Raw genomic sequence first — 22,767 nt, 5'->3', positions numbered from 1 at the left:
GAGGGATTGGCGGCTTGATGCTGAAAAGACCTGAACCAAACAGCTGCTACACCAAAGCCCCAAAGAGCTTCCTCAGTCGAGAGGTAAAAAAAAAAAAAGAAGGGAGGAAAGGGGGGGAGACACTCACGGCTGTGCCTGACATGTAAGTGAGTGCACCTCGCATAGCAACAGTTCCTGGAAGGTAACACAGAATAAACAAGCATAGCTCAGTTAGAGGGGCGCATATTGCCTGTACATGCGAGTACACTATGTACACACACACAAATCAAATAACAAGGAGGCAGATGTATGTAAACAAAACTGCAGATATGATATTCTTGCCGTCTCTCCTTATGTGTGCACACACATAGCATGGTGCAGCCGGCTGCTGGGGAAGGGAGAGAGAGCAGATGGAGAGGCTTGAGCCTAACTCCAATGAACCGCTGAGGTCTAGTGCAATGTTGCATTTTACAGCCATGAGCATCCGGCTAGTGACCAACATAAACTTTTTTTTGCCCCTTTTTCGTCGTAGGTCAGAAAGCACCAGCGTCTTTTGTTAAACTGTGTTTTGAAAATGTATAAACTGGTAATCACAGGAGCATGAAACACCCTCTTACTGACACAAGCCAATAATCGAATAAAAGGAGTTGTTTCCTATTAGCGAGGCTATTCTCTGCTTGGTAAACAGAATAATTAGAAGCCAACAAGCCCATAAAAATGTAGAGAGATTTTAGTCCTGATATTGCATTAATACTGTCACACCTCGGATGGAAACCCAGAGGGGCCGTGCCTTTTGTGTGCCGATGGTCAACCAATCATGCCTAATTGTATTTGCTTTCATAGCAGCTGCAGTCTCTCTCATATTAAGACATATTCCATTCAAATCTCCAGGACAAGCATTTAGAGCCTGAGCTTATCAATTGCACAAAAGGTCCTGTTTGAATAATTGGACCATTTCTTATCAGGGGTGACATCCTTACAAAGATCTGCCGTTGACCGCATCTGCCCAGACAGGAGGGAATGAATAATACCTCATTCATTCATGCCTGAAGCCAGGCCCTTATCCTCAGGGTCATAACATAAATTTAAAAAAAAGTAAGATAAAAACACATATGCAGATTAAATGCTAAATATTTAGCATGTCTTAAGCAATCAACTCAAGATTAGAGAGGACTTGTAAAGGTTTTCTGCATATGATAAATGCCAATCATTTGTGTCAGCTACGGTGGACGCCTCTATGCGGTTAGTCCACCATAATGTTAAATGAGGCGTAGTCATAAGGTCACGATGGAGGTGAGTCTAATTAAAGCCGCAAATCCATGTGATACTGCGGGGGTGGAGGGACTGTAGTAGGCTGCTGCGTCCGTGGGCTAAGGTAATGAATCTTCCAGAAAACCCTAAAAAGAAAAAAGTGTCAACATTCATGTTTTAATGCTTACTCTGTAGATGTAGTCCAGGAGCGGCGCCTTGCTGGGTGAGTGGGGCTCCGAAGAAGACTTGGTGATGGGTTCTAACAGCAGACTCAGGGGAACAGCCATACACCAGTCCAGTAGGCAGAGCAGCAGTGAAACCATTAGCTTAATGTTAAACAGACATATTTTTTTTGTTAGATCTACATGTGCATCTCAGTATTTTACGTGTAAGGCTTGAACCTGGTGTTTATCTTTGTTCATAAAAATTCACCCCAAAAATAGCAGTATTAATGCTTTGTTTGACATTTAAGACCCTGTTTAAGAACCATGGGTCCAGTTTAACCTAAAGTTAAAGCTGTCTGAAAACCAAATGGACAGTAAAATGGGCCTTTTTTGATTTTTGAATGAGTACATTCACTCAGTGAAGCTAAATCAAAATACTGATGGAAAAAATGTAAAAGTCAATGTGTGATCTGGTAAGTCAAAGATAAAGCATGTCAAATTAATTCAACTCAATGTGAAATCCATTTATTAGGCATTATGAGGCTATTGCCCTTTAGCAAATGGGCAAATTGTTTCTTCCCTTGAAAATAAAAAAAAGTTAATGCCATGCTTCTCCAGATTGGTTCAGACTCAGTAGGAGGAATGTGGTCTAACTGAAAGTAAGCTAATTTAGTGTACAGTTTATGACCTTAATATATGGTCAGGGTTCCTTTTGCATGAATTAATGCATTTGCTTTACAATTCTCAAAAAGCTGTGCGTAGCCATAACCTTTTTCTATCACAGTTTTTCCTTCCACTGAATTTTCCTTTACTATGATTGGATATAGCACTCTAAACAGCCACCTTTGTCATCAATGACCTTTTATAGGTAGCCTGTGTAGGCCATAATGTACCATTTCTGTGTTGATAATCCTGTCTTTTCCATTTTTGTTATTATTCAAATTTAAGCGTTGCACTTTTTTAAAGCCAATTAGTGAAATAATAATTACAGCCTTTTTCAAAATATCTTAATTTGCAAAGATGAACCTGTACTAGCATCAATTCTACTGAATTACTACAAAGAAAAAAACATGACTGGAGGGCTTCAGAGAGATGAAGCTACAGAAAAAAGGATGACAAATCACTTCAGTAGAAACATTCCTCTGCAAATGCCCCATTCCAACATGATAGATCAAGGGCCTTTAGATCTATAGATGTACCTTTTTGTCTGCTTCCACTGTCGAGTGCTCTGCGCTAGGCAACAAAAAGGCTATTGTAGCCACAAAAATCTGTATTGAGACAAAACAAGGTGAAAAATAATTAGATGACACATCTATTGTTATGCTCTCCTATTCATAAGCAGATTCATAGCTGCGTACAAAAATGAATGTGAAATTGTTGAATTTGGAGTATTTACATGCAAAAGTAAAAATGATCAATCCACTTCTTTCATTTATAACAGAAATTTCTAATCCCCATATGCTTATGTGTGATACCTCAATTATTTTCTTAGGGAGAGTGGGGTCCAGCCTCTGGAGATGTTCCCAGTGAGAGATCAGCAGCTGAAACACGTCACAGGCGACTTGGGCCACTACTTTGTTTCCAAACTGAAGAAAGTATGGGCAATAATAGGAACTTAGAGAAGAACTTTAATCTGTCTTTGAAATGTAACAACTGTATATATCATTAACCAAGAATCTTCAATCAAAGTACTTTGCAGTTGAAAATTGGCTGAAATTCTAAAGAGAATGGGAAAAAAGCCTTAAATATATTAAAAACGATAAAATATTAAAGAATAATAATATTAAATATCTTTAAAAAACAAATCTAAGGATTAAAGCTAATCCCTTGGATCAAAAACCGGATTCATAAACCATGAAAAGTGAACATGACACGTCTAGACACGTAAAAATTTTTTCAATTGTAGATATTTAGAAGAAACCAATAAATTGCACTTAACCAAAAGGATGGTGTTACTTTCTGGTTCTGGACAAATTTCATTTGGCAAGACCCAGGGCAGAAATAGCATTAGATGGTTAAAATTCAACTCACTTAAAGATGTAGATTCACATAACAACATGTGGGTTTTAAATCAGGTCTTACTATACAAAGGTTAATAAAACTTTAATATTTTTTACCAAAAACAATTGGGCTCAGAATTTCTTGTGTATGCAGGCTCCAATATATACAAAAATTCTCCTATATGGTTTAAAAAGTGGTACCTAAGGCCTTTTTATGTTTTGGTAGTAATCATGATTAAGTGAAGCTTGTAATTTCCAGTTGCCATCAGAAAAAGGATTTGTTTGACAGCACTCATTTCATTCACCAGTAGTCCGAACTCAGTCCACAGAACTCGGTGAGGATCTAGGAAAGAGAGCCAGTTTGTGTAAGTCTACAGAGTTGTAGAGTTACACAAGCTAGGGAAGTATTCTGTAGCTGTTTCAAAACAACTGCAAGATCATGAGTTCAAAGAAATGTTGAAGTTATTCAAATGTGTCATAATTTTGCCAAGGTGTGGAGAAGACCCAAACCGGCGGCAGCAACCTTAACCATCCAAACAGCTATGATTAAATCAAGAAACAGCAATTTTATTTATAATTTTAGATTGAGAATAACTTTTAGTAAAATATAACTGCATTTTCTTGGAAAATAAAAACTGTTTGTGGCATAATAACAAAATGAGGGAACAGAAAAACAAATTCTAGCACCACCAGTTAAGGTCGGTTGTAGAAACACTTTGCAGAAATTGTCTAAATACACAGAAAAAGTGCCAAAACAAGCCATTCTGATTAATTTTTAGATATAAAACATTGTTCAGTTTGTCATTAGTTTCGGCTAAAGTTATTCAGGAGAACACTACAGAGGCCCTAAAAAGCCACATTTGGCCCCGGAGCTTCAGGTTGCAGACCCCTGACCCAAGCTGTCACCCTAAGATGAAAGGAAATTGGTCAGCATGCTCAGGAAACACCAAGGCTCAAGCCTGACATGAACTGGAAATTGCTGGAATACCAATATCACCATCCAAGTCGAGCCAAATTTATATCACCATAGCCTGAGAGGGTACCGATCAAGGGGGATAATTCATAATTAACACATTTGGGCTCAACTGAAATTTGCATCTGCCTACATGGAGGAGCCAAATACCTCCTGGAAAAACATCTTTGGTAAAATGAGTCAAAGATGGAGCTATTTTGCCACTCTGAAAATACGTATGTTTGTAGGAGTCTAGATGAGGCTTTCATGCATAAGAAAACAGTAACTATCAAGCATGATGATGGCATCATGCTGAGGATCTGTTTAATTACTAGCTGTTCTGGTGCACTGCAGAAAACGATATAATAATGAAGGAGGGGGACTACCTCCAAATTTCTTTACATAGCCTAAAATCAGCAGCTTAGATGGTTTCTTTGTCGACCTACAGGTCCTTCTCAAAATATTAGCATATTGTGATAAAGTTCATTATTTTCCATAATGTCATGATGAAAATTTAACATTCATATATTTTAGATTCATTGCACACTAACTGAAATATTTCAGGTCTTTTATTGTCTTAATATGGATGATTGTGGCATACAGCTCATGAAAACCCAAAATTCCTATCTCACAAAATTAGCATATTTCATCCGACCAATAAAAGAAAAGTGTTTTTAATACAAAAAACGTCAGCCTTCAAATAATCATGTACAGTTATGCACTCAATACTTGGTCGGGAATCCTTTGGCAGAAATGACTGCTTCAATGCGGCGTGGCATGGAGGCAATCACCCTGTGGCACGGCTGAGGTCTTATGGAGGCCCAGGATGCTTCGATAGCGGCCTTTAGCTCATCCAGAGTGTTGGGTCTTGAGTCTCTCAATGTTCTCTTCACAATATCCCACAGATTCTCTATGGGGTTCAGGTCAGGAGAGTTGGCAGGCCAATTGAGCACAGTGATACCATGGTCAGTAAACCATTTACCAGTGGTTTTGGCACTGTGAGCAGGTGCCAGGTCGTGCTGAAAAATGAAATCTTCATCTCCATAAAGCTTTTCAGCAGATGGAAGCATGAAGTGCTCCAAAATCTCCTGATAGCTAACTGCATTGACCCTGCCCTTGATAAAACACAGTGGACCAACACCAGCAGCTGACACGGCACCCCAGACCATCACTGACTGTGGGTACTTGACACTGGACTTCTGGCATTTTGGCATTTCCTTCTCCCCAGTCTTCCTCCAGACTCTGGCACCTTGATTTCCGAATGACATGCAGAATTTGCTTTCATCCGAAAAAAGTACTTTGGACCACTGAGCAACAGTCCAGTGCTGCTTCTCTGTAGCCCAGGTCAGGCGCTTCTGCCGCTGTTTCTGGTTCAAAAGTGGCTTGACCTGGGGAATGCGGCACCTGTAGCCCATTTCCTGCACACGCCTGTGCACGGTGGCTCTGGATGTTTCTACTCCAGACTCAGTCCACTGCTTCCGCAGGTCCCCCAAGGTCTGAAATCGGCCCTTCTCCACAATCTTCCTCAGGGTCCGGTCACCTCTTCTCGTTGTGCAGCGTTTTCTGCCACACTTTTTCCTTCCCACAGACTTCCCACTGAGGTGCCTTGATACAGCACTCTTGGAACAGCCTATTCGTTCAGAAATTTCTTTCTGTGTCTTACCCTCTTGCTTGAGGGTGTCAATAGTGGCCTTCTGGACAGCAGTCAGGTCGGCAGTCTTACCCATGATTGGGGTTTTGAGTGATGAACCAGGCTGGGAGTTTTAAAGGCCTCAGGAATCTTTTGCAGGTGTTTAGAGTTAACTCGTTGATTCAGATGATTAGGTTCATAGCTCGTTTAGAGACCCTTTTAATTATATGCTAATTTTGTGAGATAGGAATTTTGGGTTTTCATGAGCTGTATGCCAAAATCATCCGTATTAAGACAATTAAAGACCTGAAATATTTCAGTTAGTGTGCAATGAATCTAAAATATATGAATGTTAAATTTTCATCATGACATTATGGAAAATAATGAACTTTATCACAATATGCTAATATTTTGAGAAGGACCTGTAGTTTGATCAGCCAACAGAAAAAATGATCATAACCACCCAGCAAAACTGGTTTTGGAAAGGTTGAAGCAGGCCAACATGAAGCTTTTGGAAAAGCCTACACCAAAGCAACCGCAACGCTATTGACAATTTCATTGAAAATGTTGCATTGGTGACATCTGCTGTTTTTAATAACAAGCATCAAATAGTATATATATTGCTAGTATAGAAAGGCTAAAAGCACAGCATTTACATAATTAGCTAATATTTGTTGCAGTCCCAGCTGTTCTGTATTATGCTGTGAAAATTATTTAAGAACTTTTGACGACAAGAACAGTGCAAGAAACTTGTTTATGGTGACAAAAACAGTTCAGCCAAGGCACAATTTATCAATAAAATAGTAGTCATGGTACATGTATTTGCAAGAACTAGCTTGTATTAGTTGACCCTGTTTGGATTGAATAAAAGTCACAATGTACACTGCTTAAAAATAGTAAAGGAACACTTTTGAACCAGAGTATAATACAAAGTCAGTGAAACTTGAGGAATATTGATCTGGTCAGTTAAGTCCTAGAGAGGCTTGTGATCAGTGTCAGCTGTTTTGGTGTATTAAAGGGGCAACAATACCTGAACCCTTCAGATGTGGCACAGGCAGTCCAAGTCCACCAGGACGGCACATCGATACTTGCCATTGCCCGAAGGTTTGCTGTGTTCCCTAGAACAGTCTCAAGAGCATGGAGGAGATGCCAAGAGACAGAGAGTTACTCTAGGAGAGCCAGACAGGGTTGATGGAGGTCTTTAAGCCATCAGCTAGATCAGTATCTGCTCCTTCGTGCAAGGAGGAACAGAATGAGTACGGTCAGAGTTCTACAGAGTGACCTCCAGCGGTCCACTGGTGTGAATGTCTCTGACCAAGCCATGAGAAACATACGTCATAAGGTTGGTCTGAGGGCCCGATGTCCTCTGGTAGGCCCTGTGCTCACTGACCAGCACCGTTGAGATCTACTAAGATTTGCCAGAGAACACTGGAATTGGTAGGTTTGGCACTGGTGCCCTGTTCTTTTCAGATGAAAGCAGGTTCACTCTGAGCTCATGTGACAGACATGAAAAGAGTCTAGAGAAGCAGTAGTGAACATTATGCTGCCTGCAACGTTGTTCAGCATGATCGGTTTGGTGATAGGTCAGTGTTGGTCCAGAAAGGCATATCCATGGAGTGACCCACATACCTGTACAGGATACAGGTATGGCACCCTGACTGCTATTAGGTATCAGGATAAAATCGTTATACCCATCGTTAGACCCATTGCTGGTGCAGTGGGCACTGGGTTCTTCCTGGTGCATGATAATGCCTGGTCTCATTTGGCAAGAATATGTAGGCAATTCCTGGAGGATGAAGAAATTGATACAGTTGATTGGCCTCTACGCTCCCTTGACCTAAATACAATAGAACAACTCTGGGACGTTATGTTTAGGTCCATCTGACGTCACCAGGTTGCACCATCCTCCAGGACACCAACCTTCATCCCATAAGGAGCCTGCCTGGATGTTGTCAGGCATGCATACAAACACGTGGGGGCCATACAAACTACTGAGTACCATTTTGAGTTGCTTCAATTACATTTCAGCAGACTTAACAAGCGTGCCACATCAGTTTTTCACTTCAAATTTCTCAGTGACTTTGTATTAAGCCAGGGGTGTCAAACGTACGGCCCGCGGACCGGATCCGGCCCTTCGAATGATTTAATCAGGCCCGGTGGCTAAATGCATTATCATTATTCAACAATAATTATTAAAAAAAACATGTACTTTGTTTAATTTAAAATCTGCAGTTCCTATATTGTCCAAGAGGGGCGCTGTGTTTTATTCAGAGCAGACAACATGATGCAACACTGCATCGGAACAAACAGCAGATGGTAGCACTGAGCTTCAGGTTCTGTAAACAACTTCGATTCTATCGCTTTACCAGCTTTTTATTTTGGCCCTTGCAACCTCATCAACGAAATGTCTTTGTCAAAAAAGAGAAAGGTAGACACAGAGTGTCGGATTTTTCAAGAAAAATGGACTTGTTCTTATTTCTTCACGGAAGTGAATGGTAAACCGATGTGCCTTGTGTGCCTGCAGCAGGTTTCGGTGCTTAAGGAATACAATATTCGACGCCACTATGAAACTCAGCATGGCAAAAAATACAAGCACTTGCACGGAGAACTGAGAAAATAGAAGATAAATGAAATGTTGATGGTTCTGAGGAAACAGCAATCTTTTTTCACCCGGAGTCGAGAAACCAGTGATGCTGCGGTGAAAGCCAGATACCTAACTGCTAACCAAAGAGCGTTAGCATCAAAGCCTTACTGTGAGGGAGAGTTCGTCAAGAACTGCATGCTGAAGGCTGCCGAAATTGTGTGTAATGAGAAGTGACAAGCCTTTGCCAATATTAGCTTGGCGATAAATACCGTGGCAGACAGGATTTTGGAACTATCGGCAGATTTGGGCAACCAACTCAAACGCAAAACGCAGTCATTTATTGCATTTTCTGTTGCAATTGGTGAGAGTACTGATATTGCAGATGTCTCTCAACGGCCTTATTCATTCGTGGAGTTGACGAGATGTTGACTGTCACGGAGGAGTTCCCTTTCAGTCGATTCACTCAGTACAACACATGAGTATGGGATATCACGCCCTGCGTGTCCTGGCTGAAGCCACCTCTAATCACGCCTCCTAGGCAAATTACGTGATGACGACAGGTGACAGGCCCCGCTTGCACTATATACCTGTCCGACATCATCGTCATTACTCAGTTCTTACGCTCTTCACCTCGCTAAGAACACCTCTTTGAGTCAGGCTAGCTAGCTGCTGCTGGTTAGCTCTGTGTCTCTTTTCAAAGGGCTACTTGGAATTAGTTCAACTGCTTTTGTTGGAGTTAGTCACTGCTGCTTGCTGGTAAGCGTGTCTGCCCGCGAAGCACTGATTTCAAGCAGTTCGGTCTGGCTTTGTGGTTCGGGATGAGCACAAAGCTAACGCAAGCGAAGCAGAAGTCATCTATTCGTCCCTGTCCTCAGGGGTGCGGCTTCTCGCTTCATGAGAAGGACCAGCATGAGGCTTGTCCCGTCTGTCTCGGGATTGTTCACGCTCGCAGAGCGTTGGCGGAGCCCGAAGCATGTGCTTTCTGTCGCCAGCTTCGTCGCTCGACCCTGGAGAGGCGGGTTAAATTCCTCAAAAAGGTGCTGGGAGAGGCTGCTGTCTCATGGCGAGACCCACTGCTCTTCGAGGCGGGAAACCCAGTTTCGTCCGATTCTGATGAGGATGGCTTTTCGGTCGAAGTCCCCGCTTCCAGCTGGGCAGACCATATGGAGTATATTAATGGGTTAGCCGATAATGCAGGTGCTCGGTCTCAGCTTCAGCTAGAACCCCTTCAGGGAGAAGAGGACGTACTGGACATCGGTTTGGATGTTCATGGTCTGTCCGATGATGAGGATGAGTCTCTGCCGAGTCAGGCTGCTGCTGCTGCGCCAGCAGACCCGGGCGACACGTCTTTCTTCTCTCTTTGCCGCCGTGCAGCTGACCCACTGGACGTGGAATGGCCCTCCCCACCTCCTGCGGAGAAGCCATCGCGATTCGCGGGGTTTTATCTCCCCTCGGAGCCGGCCGCAGTCAAGCATCATCTACCCATGTTCCCAGACTTTATCTCTGTGTTGACGTCTTCATGGAACAAACCACTGTCCACCCACGTCACGGTACCGGGTTATGGACAGTATCTGGACCTGGAAGGCGCCGAAAAAGCCGGACTGGTGAATCTTCCGCCTATGGAACCGTCTTTGGCAGCATATCTGGCCCCATCCCAAAATCACGGTGTGGGTGGTCCAACATCGCTTCCGTCTAAGCACTGTAGGTTCTCCGCTGCTCAATTGGAGAAAATCTACAAGGCTCAAGCGACCACCGCTCGTGCCCTGAGCTCCATTACCATGCTGCAAACATACCAAGCTATGCGCTTGGCGGAGCTTGGAGCCGCAACACTGCCGGAGAGTCCTGTGATGCCACTCTTGAATGAGTTGAGAATCACCGCTGACTACATCCTCCGTGTATCCCGCTGTGCAGCGCTATCACTGGGCAGAGGGATGGCATCGACGGTGGTTGCCCAAAGGCACCTGTGGCTGACGCTCTCTGACATCCCGGATAGGGATAGAGCCGTCTACCTGGATGAACCGCTGGTAGCCGACGGGCTGTTTAGACAATCTCTCGACGCCATACAGGCGAAATTCGAGCAGAGGCAAAAGCAGACCGAAGCACTGCGCAGTATCATCCCCAGGCGAGATGTGAGACCCAAATCCAGCTCGGGCACTCGCAAACCAGCTGTACCGCCACCCCCAGCGAAGAGGATGACGCGACCCGTGAGCTTGAACCCTCAGACGGCACAGCCACAAAACCACGGCCAACCTTCCCGAAAGACGGCCTGGAGCAGGGGTCCTCCTACGGGGCTCCAGAGGGACTTGACGTCCCGAAAGAAGAAACCACAGTCCTCCTAGCTGTGGGACTCAGGACTCAGGAGTTTCGGGAGCAGGGAGACATGTTTGCCAGTTGTCAGCGGGTGCCGTCCAAAAGAGGTTTTGCTGGTGTTGTTCGGGATCCCAGTCCCAAGAGGCGCTGCGTTTCCCCCACACAGTCTCCCAAACACAGTTTGGGTGCGTTGAATGTGTTTCTGAGCACTGCAGTTGTTCCAAATGTTTGTATGGATGCTCCAAATGTTTCAATAAAGACAGTTTTTTCTATGAAAAAAAGTCAAAATCAAAGAGCTGCACGGCCAAATGAGGCTGCACCTCTCTCGCACATCGGGAGAGGGCAGCACCGTTCCACCAACAGTGCCGCAGGCCAGTTGCCTGGCTTCACGTCTCCATATGTGGCGCGCATGCGCACTCCATCCTTGGGTGGAGAGGACTGTTGTTATGGGTTACCGTTTACAGTTTCGCTGGAGACCACCCCACTTTGTTGGCGTAGTAAACACGGCAGTAATGGCCCAAGCAGCAGAGGTTCTGAGAGAGGAGATAAATACACTGTTGGCAAAAGGAGCTATTCGTGTGGTTCCTGAGTCGGACATGAACAGAGGTTGGTACAGCCGTTATTTTGTTGTTCCGAAAAAAGGGGGCGGGCTTCGTCCAATCCTGGACTTGAGAGTTCTGAACAAATACCTCCGAACATACAAGTTCAAAATGTTAACACTCAAGCAGCTTCTGAGTGCTATCAGCCCGGGAGATTGGTTCGCCACGATCGACCCGACAAGACGCTTACTTTCACGTAGCGATACACCCGAACCACAGACAGTTTCTGAGATTCGCCTTCGAGGGCAAGGCGTACGAGTACCTCGTACTGCCTTTCGGTCTGTCTCTAGCGCCTCGCACATTTACAAAATGTGTAGAGGCAGCGCTAGCACCTCTCAGAGAGACAGGGGTCTGCATTTTAACTTATTTGGATGACTGGGCTTTAATAGCCAGTTCCAGAGAACAGGCGACAGTGCAGCTGTCTCGGGTTCTGTTGCACATTCAAGCCCTAGGATTTTTGGTAAACTCTCAGAAAAGCTCGCTGATCCCAAGTCAGCAATTTTCATTTCTCGGTCTGGAAATATGCTCCCTTACAAGCAGGGCACGTCTTTCCGACCACAGAGTGGCTGCGTTTCACCGCTGCCTAGCTCAGTTTCAGTTGGGACACAAACTGCGTTTCCAGACCATATTACAACTGATGGGTATGATGGCATCTATGATTGCAGTAGTACCACTCGGTCTACTGAAGATGCGCCCATTTCAGCGGTGGACCCGCTCTCACTGGTTGTGTGCATGGCGTCACCGCAGCAGAAAGCTAACAATAACCACTGCCTGTATGTCAGCTCTCAGCCCTTGGCGGAAACCAGGACTGTTGTGCCGAGGTTCGCCAATAGGAAGAGTAACCTTTCGCAAGGTGGTATCCACGGATGCATCCCTGAGGGGGTGGGGCGCGTTGTGCGATGGCATGGCCGTGAAGGGGGTTTGGACACTAGTACAATCCAAACTCCACATAAACTACCTGGAGCTCTTAGCGGTTCTGCTGGCTCTGCAACATTTCTGCCAGGTTCTGTTAAACCAACATGTTCTGGTCAGGACAGAGAACACCACTGTGATTTCATACATAAACAGACAGGGAGAGACTCGTTCACTTCCTCTCCTGAAACTATCTCACACCCTCTTACAGTGGTGCAGCATGCATTTTCTGTCTATCAGAGCTACTCACGTCCCGGGACGTCTGAATCTGGGTGCAGATTTGCTCTCCAGAGGTGGACCTCGGGTGAGAGAGTGGAGGCTTCACCCTTCCGTGGTGGCACAAATATGGTGTCTGTTTGGGACAGCAGCAGTAGATCTTTTTGCCACCAGAGCCAACACCCACTGTCCTCTGTTCTTTTCCATAACATCAGGATGCTCCGCTGGGAGTGGATGCCCTGGCCCATCCATGGCCCAATGTACTCCTGTATGCATTCCCCCCAGTGGAAATGATACTACCTGTACTAGAGAGGGTGCGCAAACAGGGTCTGTCCCTAATTTTGGTAGCACCCCGTTGGCCTGCAAAGTCATGGTATTCCGAGATAATCAGCCTGCTGGCAGCAGAGCCGTGGCAACTCCCCGTTTGCCGGGATCTCCTCACTCAGGCAGGGGGGGAGATATTTCATCCACACCCAGAGATGTGGAAGCTGCATGCTTACCTGCTGAGAAGTCCAGCTTGTTAGCCAAAGGCCTCCCCCCTGATGTGGTGGCAACAATCCAGAATGCAAGAGCATCCTCCACTAGAGGCTTATACGCTTATAAATGGAGAGCTTTTGAGCAGTGGTGTGAGGACAAGCACATTGTTCCATTTCAGTGCTCTATGGTGGAAGTTTTAACGTTTTTACAGGATCTGCTGGATAAACGTCTTTCCTTTTCCACAATTAAGGTCTACTTGGCTGCCATTTCTGCCTGCCATATTGGTTTTAATGGAGTCACACCAGGTGCTCATCCTCTGGCTGTACGCTTCTTAAAGGGGGTTCGTAGACTCAGACCTGTGATTAAACCCAGTTTTCCTTCCTGGGATCTCACATTGGTACTAGAAGCTCTTTGTGACCCTCCATTTGAACCTTTGGAGTCAGTAGATGTGAAGTTCCTTTCATATAAGCTTGCTCTACTTCTTGCTCTGACAACTGCAAAGCGAGTTGGAGACCTCCATGCTTTGTCTGTAAATCCTACCTGCATACACTTTTCACCTGATGGTTCCAAGGTCACCTTGCGACCCAATGCAGCTTATCTTCCTAAGGTTATACCTTCGGACTACAGCTCCATGACTATGGAGCTTTCGAGTTTTTGTCCACCTCCTTTTGCATCTGAGGAACAAAGGAGGTTACACTTCCTGTGCCCTTTACGTGCACTGCATAGTTACATTGACCGTACTCAGTCTGTGAAGTTGTGTGATCAACTGTTTGTGTGTATTGCTAACCCAGCAAGGGGGAAAGCTCTGTCCAGACAAAGACTCTCCCACTGGATAGTGGAGGCTATTTCTCTGGCTTACAGCAACAGGGGTCTCCCAATGCCACGTGGTGTGAGGGCTCACTCCACCAGGGGCATAGCGACCTCCTGGGCACTATTTAGAGGGGTGCCCATGAGTGACATTTGTGCTGCAGCCAGCTGGTCTTCGCCGCACACATTTGTAAAGTTTTATCGTTTGGATGTGACAACCCCTTCTGTGGCTCACTCTGTTCTTTCTGCTGGGTTTGAAGTGCTGCACTAGTATGCAGTGTATGATCCAGGTTTGATGGCTGCTCTGCGGGGCGTTTATATATGTCCCATACTCATGTGTTGTACTGAGTGAATCGACTGAAAGGGAACGTAAAGTTATGCATATAACTACTGTTCCCTGAAGGAGAGTAACAAAGTACAACACATTGCTGCCCCGCTGCTCAGCTGGGCTCGGTGAATAGCGGCTATCGAACTGAGTAATGACGATGATGACGGACAGGTATATAGTGCAGGCGGGGCCTGTCACCTGTAACACAATATTATGACAGCATATGTGCATTCAAGTTTAAGCTGACGTTATGGGAGACGCAGATGGCAACCTGCGCAGCAAGCGTTAACCATGATGTGAAACGGTACAAAGGTACGATTTTAAGGTTGCTGAGTGAGTTTGACAAACGATTTCAGGTATTTTCAGGTATTTAGCAAAAATTCTCAGTTTTTCGCTCACCATTCACAGTCAGAGCTTCTGATGTACCCGTTGATATGCAACTTGAAATCATTGATTTGCAGTGTGATGTGGAATTGAAGGACAAATTTGCATCAGTTGGCTTGGACACATTTTACAAGTGTCTCCTACCAGGATATCCTAAATTGACAGGACTGGCTGCAAAAATGTTGTCCATGTTTGGGACTACCTACCTTTGTGAGCAAATTTTCTCACTAATGAATATAAATAAAACAAAGCTGCGCTCTAAGCTCACACCTAAGCACTTAAATGAGACTCTGAAATTGGCTGCTGCTCAGGACATGATGCCTAATATTGATGTACTTGTCCAGGCTAAAAGATGCCAAGTTTCAGGGACAAATACTGAGTGAAACTAAATCCTATGGAATGTTACTGTCAATGTTGCACTATTAAAAATTACAGCTTTGAATATTTGCTGAATTAAATATGTTAAAGTTAGTGCTAGTCAGTAACAGATTTACAACAAGAGTTTTGTTGGATAAATATTTCTCATTCATGCAATACATGTTATGTAAGTTTTTCTATATGCATACACTTTATGCATCAACAAAAAAGGTGACAAATGTACTTAATCAAATGTGTGTTTAAAACAGCTGACAATTAAGACTTCAAATGTGTGAAGCCAGATAATTTGTTCAAATTGCTTCCCAGATGTGGAAAATTGTTTTTTAATAATTTCTTAATTTTTATCTGTTTGATGTATTTTGTCGTGCAGGACAGTGTTTTTAAGTTCCAAAAACTGTGAAGAAATGTTTTGCACCATTGAACAATCACTGTGATCAGTTCTTATGCATAACGCACTTAAATAAATGTTTAACGGAGTAAACTTATTGTTGAAATTGCACAAACTTTTCTTAAAAACTCTTGAGTTTATTCATAATATATTTTGTAAAAGTTAAATTCATTTAATATAAGAAAAACAAGTCCACTTTTATTTGTTCTATTTAATCATGAAATGAGTTTACTTCTGTGTCCCCCTTGAGATCAGATTAAGCTGTAAGCGGCCCCTAAACAAAAATGAGTTTGACACCCCTGTATTAAGGCCTCTGTGGGTTGGTAATTTTCATTTTTATCAAATGATGTGGCATCCTTTTGTTCCCAACACATTACCCATTCCATATCATGTGTTTTCAAAGTATATTTAAACTTGTGCACTCAGTTCTTGTTTTTAAAAATGGTTGAAGTGAATTTTCTGCTACTTGTTACTGTATGTCTCACTGAAATACCTGAATTTTACAGAAGCAGGGAGCCACTTCTTATTGAAGATGGTGAATTAAAGTTTAGACGAAAGACGCACTTTCTGGGGCAATTTCTGCGTAATTTCCCTTAAATTTTGTTTTCCACTTACTGTGCAGATTATCAGCATAATTGCATTTCACTTCAGAACCCTGCCTCATTTTATTCAGACTCATAGGATGAAAGAATTGAGCTGTTGACAATTTTCCTTTAAATGTGGATTTCTTCAGTGATTTGAAATTCTTTGTGAAGAAATAGAATTTCCCATTTCTTCCAACTGAATGCTTCTCAACATGTAACAAGGGCAGACAATGTGGGGAGTACAGAAATGGCCAAACACAAAAAGGGGCCCTGAGAGTTCAGCACCTGCTTTTAGAAAAGAGACTCTCAGTGCCACTCTTCCCTCTAGATCCCCCACCCAGCCTATACCCTCTATTTTGGGGCTGGCTGAGTCTGTGTGTCAAGTTGTACAGGGGAGTGATTACTGCTCCATTAGAGAAGGGGTGGGGTTGGGGTGGCGGGGGTGCTCGAGCAGGAAGCTGGGAGATGTAGCTGCTTAAATTGGCCCACATCTACCGAGAGCGAGCAGCCTGGAAATTACGCCACCGCCCAAAATCCTTTTCCATGAGGGGAAAAAGGGACAGCCTCCTCTGGTTCTCTGCATCTCTTCACTCAGGGAGAAAAGAGAGTTCTTCTAAAATATACCTGTGAGTCATATCACATCATGGACATGTTTTATTCCAACCCCTTTTCTCGGTCTTCCACTATGTGAAAATTGTTCTGCAGTCTTTTTATGCAATCAACTATCATTTGTGTTGAAGCTACACCTCAATAAGGATTGTAAAATAAAAGCAGCCATTATGAACCCATTTATTTTAAGACAGTAATTTACTCTTTTCTGTTTTGTTTCTCCCAAAAGTACGATGCATAAAATTGCAAATCATGCGAGTAATTTAAAAAGTGAAGCTGTGTTCAGCTTAATAATTTACAAACATAACTTATTTCTCAAGTCACAGACCTTTAGCGTTACTCCCAGCACATTGATGGCATCTTTAACCCGGTGGTGAATGTTCTTTTGCATGAGTTCCTCACACACCCATAGGCCCAGGCTGCATACAGCAATGCACCTGAATGGCATAACCAGAATACAACATGTGCTAATTAATGAAGAAACAAGGTTATTTGTAAAATCCTTTAAAGAAACTATTTCTGCAGTTAGAAACATATTACTCTCTCCAGTGTGCATACAGAGCTGATAAATCCCTTACACATTTGTTCTATTTTTGCTTTTGTCACACTTAAATGTTGCAGATCATCATCCTAACTTTAATGTCAAACAAAGACAACTTGACAAAGTACAAAGTGTAAGTTTCAAATGATTTCATTTTTTAGGAACAAAAACAGCCAAACCACCATGGTCCCATGTGAAAAAGTAATTGCTCCTTAAACCTAATAACTGGTTGTGCCAGCCCTTGGCACCAACAACGGCCACCAAGCATTTGCTGTAACTGGCAATTAGTCTTTCATATCGTTGTGGAGGAATTTAGTCACAATGGCGGATTTCTGGCCAGTTCATTGTCTGCCACAGCATCTCCTTCTGATTTAAGTCCAGACTTTGCTTTGTCTGAGCCTATCTGGGGTGGACTTGCTTCAGACTTTGCTTCAGATCATTCCCCTGCTGCGTACCAAAAGTGTGCTTTAGCTGAAGGTTATGAACTGATGGCTAGAAATTCTCCTTAAAGATTTTCTGTTCGGGAGCAAATTTTATGGTTCCATCAATAGCAGCAGGTTGTCTGGGTCCTGAAGCAGGAAAGCAGGCGCAGACCGTTAAACTAGCAACTGAATGTTTAACTGTTAGAAAATGCTCAGCTTATGCTAGACATAGAGAGATCTAGAAAAAGTTCTACTTTTGTCTCGTCTGGCACTAGAACAGCTTTCCCAAAGCCTTGTTCAAGATTTTTGACAAATGTGAAACAGCCTTTGTATTTTCCTGACATATACAGGTCCTTCTCAAAATATTAGCATATTGTGATAAAGTTCATTATTTTCCATAATGTCATGATGAAAATTTAGCATTCATATATTTTAGATTCATTGCACACTAACTGAAATATTTCAGGTCTTTTATTGTCTTAATACGGATGATTTTGGCATACAGCTCATGAAAACCCAAAATTCCTATCTCACAAAATTAGCATATCATTAAAAGGGTCTCTAAACGAGCTATGAACCTAATCATCTGAATCAACGAGTTAACTCTAAACACCTGCAAAAGATTCCTGAGGCCTTTAAAACTCCCAGCCTGGTTCATCACTCAAAACCCCAATCATGGGTAAGACTGCCGACCTGACTGCTGTCCAGAAGGCCACTATTGACACCCTCAAGCAAGAGGGTAAGACACAGAAAGAAATTTCTGAACGAATAGGCTGTTCCCAGAGTGCTGTATCAAGGCACCTCAGTGGGAAGTCTGTGGGAAGGAAAAAGTGTGGCAGAAAACGCTGCACAACGAGAAGAGGTGACCGGACCCTGAGGAAGATTGTGGAGAAGGGCCGATTCCAGACCTTGGGGGACCTGCGGAAGCAGTGGACTGAGTCTGGAGTAGAAACATCCAGAGCCACCGTGCACAGGCGTGTGCAGGAAATGGGCTACAGGTGCCGCATTCCCCAGGTCAAGCCACTTTTGAACCAGAAACAGCGGCAGAAGCGCCTGGCCTGGGCTACAGAGAAGCAGCACTGGACTGTTGCTCAGTGGTCCAAAGTACTTTTTTCAGATGAAAGCAAATTCTGCATGTCATTCGGAAATCAAGGTGCCAGAGTCTGGAGGAAGACTGGGGAGAAGGAAATGCCAAAATACCAGAAGTCCAGTGTCAAGTACCCACAGTCAGTGATGGTCTGGGGTGCCATGTCAGCTGCTGGTGTTGGTCCACTGTGTTTTATCAAGGGCAGGGTCAATGCAGCTAGCTATCAGGAGATTGTGGAGCACTTCATGCTTCCATCTGCTGAAAAGCTTTATGGAGATGAAGATTTCATTTTTCAGCACGACCTGGCACCTGCTCACAGTGCCAAAACCACTGGTAAATGGTTTACTGACCATGGTATCACTGTGCTCAATTGGCCTGCCAACTCTCCTGACCTGAACCCCATAGAGAATCTGTGGGATATTGTGAAGAGAACGTTGAGAGACTCAAGACCCAACACTCTGGATGAGCTAAAGGCCGCTATCGAAGCATTCTGGGCCTCCATAAGACCTCAGCAGTGCCACAGGCTGATTGCATCCATGCCACGCCGCATTGAAGCAGTCATTTCTGCCAAAGGATTCCCGACCAAGTATTGAGTGCATAACTGTACATGATTATTTGAAGGTTGACGTTTTTTGTAATAAAAACACTTTTCTTTTATTGGTCAAATGAAATATGCTAATTTTGTGAGATAGGAATTTTGGGTTTTCATGAGCTGTATGCCAAAATCATCCGTATTAAGACAATAAAATACCTGAAATATTTCAGTTAGTGTGCAATGAATCTAAAATATATGAATGTTAAATTTTCATCATTACATTATGGAAAATAATGAACTTTATCACAATATGCTAATATTTTGAGAAGGACCTGTATGTGCAGTCTCTCTTTCTTATTAGTGAATCATAAATCCTGATCTTAGCTGAGGTAAGATTAGCCTGCAGTGTTTTAGATGCTCTGGGTTCGTTTATGACCTTCTGGATGAATCCTTGATGCTCTCCTGGAGAAATGTTTTTAGACCGGCAACTCCTGGGAAGATTGACCCACCGTTGCGTGTTTTCTGAATGAATGGATAATGGGTCTTATTTTGGTTTACTGGATTCCCAAAGCTTTTTGAAACAGTACAGTTTTGTAGCCATTTTCAGACAAATAGATAACAGTGACTTTGTTTCTTATTGGTTCTTGATTTTGATTTGAGCATGGTGTGCTGCTTTTTTAGATTATTTTAGCCTACTTCATGCTGTCAGACAGGTTCTAATTAAATGATGTCTGGATTTTAGAGGTCTGACAGTAATCAAACCATGTTGTGGCTAGTGAAATTATACTCAACTTTTCAAATGATAAGGTTAATTACAGTTAACTCATCAATTTTACCAAACAAGGAAGTCTTACTATCAGGGCCAGGTTGGTTTGGATAGTTAATTTCCCCAAAGAAGTTAAATATCATTTTAGGACATCATTTTGTATTTACTTATGTTTGCCTAATAAAATACAAATTAGATCTGAAAAATGTATTGCAAACATGTAACAAGCAAAAACAACAGAGCAAATTTTCTTTACCCAGCAATGTTCATAAGAGGGCATCTAAAAACCAATAGCATTAAAATTAAGTATTTTGGTAATTGAATTAAAAAAGTAAAACTCATAATTCATTTTAAAACATTTATTTCTGTTTCTTTAAATGATTATGGATTGTGGCTAATGAAAACTCTTTTTTCGTTTTTCAGAAAATTGGAATATTGAAAATGACCAATGAAAAAAATGGATTTTCAAAACATAAATGCTGTTATTGCCATAATGTGGCCCTTGACAGTTGTCAGTCTTTGACACCCTCCACAAGAAGAATAAGCCACCAAAGCTTAGTGCTAAAGAAGCTAGCTATTTACAGAGTGCTGTAAATCAAAGCATATTTATGGAAAGTTGAGTGGAAGAAAAACAAGTGTAAGATAAAGGTGCCCAAGCAACAGAGGCAACTGCGGCCTTCATACTATTCTATTAAAAGGACTATTAAGGGGGAATGATCAATAAAATAAAAATCTTATTAATCTTATAAAATACTCTAATTTTTGAGAAACAGAATTTTTTAATTTTGTTAGCCGGAGGCCATTATTCTCAACAGAAATAAACGCTCTAAATATATCACTCTGAGCGTAATTAATCTATATTAATCTTTATTTTATGAGTTTTACTTTTTGAATTTAATTAAAATTATATTAAAAATGTACTGATATTGAGATAAACCTGGAAACAGAGGCGAAAAAAAAAAATTTGCTCTTTAGAGTTAAGTACTGAGACCAGTTCAGGCAATCAGACCTCGCTCCTTCACAATATTCCTTTGTGGCTGCCTCCAGAAGGATGTTAACCAGATAATCCTGAAGAGGAAACAGAACAGAATTATTTCTCTATTAATTCTAAATAATCAGTCAGTCAGTCAGTCATTTTCTACCACTTATTCCATAGTGGGTAACGGGGGAGCTGGTGCCTATCTCCAGCAGTCTATGGGCGAGAGGCAGGGTACACCCTGGACAGGTCGCCAGTCCATCGCAGGGCAACACACAAACAACCATGCACACACTCATTCATACACCTAAGGGCAATTTAGAGTTACCAATTAACCTAACAGGCATGTCTTTGGACTGTGGGAGGAAGCCGGAGTACCCGGTGAGAACCCACACATGCACGGGGAGAACATGCAAACTCCATGCAGAAAGACCCCTGGCTGGGAATCGAACCCAGGACCTTTTTGCTGCAAGGCAACAGTGCTACCAACTGCGCCACCGTGCAGCCCTCTAAATAATCATTTAAGGAATTTATTTGTAGAGTACTTTAGAGAAACCACCAAAATTTAAAGAAATTGAAATCAGCTAAAAATCGGTACTGGCAGCATAAAACTTTACAAAATCAGAGGTTGGAAATAGGTCTCAAAATCTTAAAACAGTGAATCTGTACAGCATTTACAAGTATAGTGATTTTAGGACATCTATTAGCAGAAATCCCCAGAGAAACAGGGATTTGTGAAGATAAACTGATCATCTGCATAAACTCTACAACAAAAGTGGAATAAACATTATGCGAGACATATGACGTATGTTGTATCGAGCGACTCTCTAGTTGGGGAAAAACCTAAATGATTCTTTGAGATTCTTTTAGAGAACCAGTTACTAACCAGCCCTCACCCTGGTTTAGAACCAAAACCAATTTGGTGGTTTAAAGCCCCTATTTGTTACAAACCTCTTGCTGCAAAACACAATATGTTAGTTGGATATAGAAAAATGATGACATAGTTTTACCATTATATACAGTGGGGAGAACAAGTATTTGATAAACTGCCGAGACCAAAAAGCTCTAGTTTTGTCTCATCTGACCACATGACCTTCTCCCATTCCTGCAAATTAATTACTTAAAAATCACACAATGTGATTTTCTAGATATTTTTTTTAGATTCTCACAGTTGAAGAGTACCTATGATAAAAATTAAAGACTTCTACATGCATTGCAAGTGGAAAAATCGGCAGTGTACCAAATACTTGTTCTCCCCACTGTAAATGTTACTTTCGAAAAAATGAAGGCCGTAAGGGATGATGCATTTTTCAAAACCGGTGTCGTGTTTTTCTTGAATCTTTTTTTGTTTCCTAAAAATGTCTCTTCACAGGAAGTGCATCTCCTATAAACATTTATTTTGTGGGCTGCCAATTACTACTTTGTCTTCCACTTGTCCAAGTTCAGGACTTTTAAGGACACACCGCATCTAATGCTAAGACACATTGTATTGTTGGTAATTGTTGGTATTGTTCGCTTTTAAGGAATCACCTTGTTGCAAAGATAGTTTAAATAGTTTAGTTTCAATCTTTGGCATTCTTGGTAAATTCAACTTAAGAAAAAAGTAAATAAATGTATATAATTAAAAGGGTAAATTTACCCAAAATACCCTATCTTCAGAAAAAAAGCAGAAGCAAATCTTAAAACCTCTTTAAATAGAAATAAGACTTATTTGGAGCAAAATATACAGGTCCTTCTCAAAATATTAGCATATTGTGATAAAGTTCATTATTTTCCATAATGTCATGATGAAAATTTAACATTCATATATTTTAGATTCATTGCACACTAACTAAAATATTTCAGGTCTTTTATTGTCTTAATACGGATGATTTTGGCATACAGCTCA

The 22,767-nt window shown here is 42.3% G+C and overlaps 1 protein-coding gene across 9 annotated transcripts in view; it reads right to left on the bottom strand.

Moving 5' to 3' along the window:
- ralgapa2 (Ral GTPase activating protein catalytic subunit alpha 2) overlaps positions 1–22,767 on the bottom strand; it is a 152,494-nt gene that overhangs the window by 69,488 nt on the left and 60,239 nt on the right. For all 9 annotated transcript variants that reach the window (XR_007035021.1, XR_007035023.1, XM_047344791.1 and 6 more), the window contains 5 exons: positions 20,913–20,971; positions 16,881–16,989; positions 2,870–2,980; positions 2,594–2,662; positions 1,419–1,556 (listed from right to left, as the gene is read on the bottom strand). Coding sequence is in view for 7 of the 9 variants with exons in the window: in XM_047344791.1 (XP_047200747.1) it covers positions 1,419–1,556; positions 2,594–2,662; positions 2,870–2,980; positions 16,881–16,989; positions 20,913–20,971 (486 nt within the window). In the remaining 2 variants the exon portion in view is untranslated. The remainder of the gene's footprint in view (positions 1–1,418; positions 1,557–2,593; positions 2,663–2,869; positions 2,981–16,880; positions 16,990–20,912; positions 20,972–22,767) is intronic.

The sequence above is a fragment of the Girardinichthys multiradiatus genome, chromosome 19 (genome assembly GCF_021462225.1).
Source record: "Girardinichthys multiradiatus isolate DD_20200921_A chromosome 19, DD_fGirMul_XY1, whole genome shotgun sequence".
NCBI classification, from domain to species: domain Eukaryota; kingdom Metazoa; phylum Chordata; class Actinopteri; order Cyprinodontiformes; family Goodeidae; genus Girardinichthys; species Girardinichthys multiradiatus.
The sequence above is the reverse complement of the archived record's forward strand: the minus strand, read 5'-3'. Positions and strand labels throughout refer to the sequence as shown.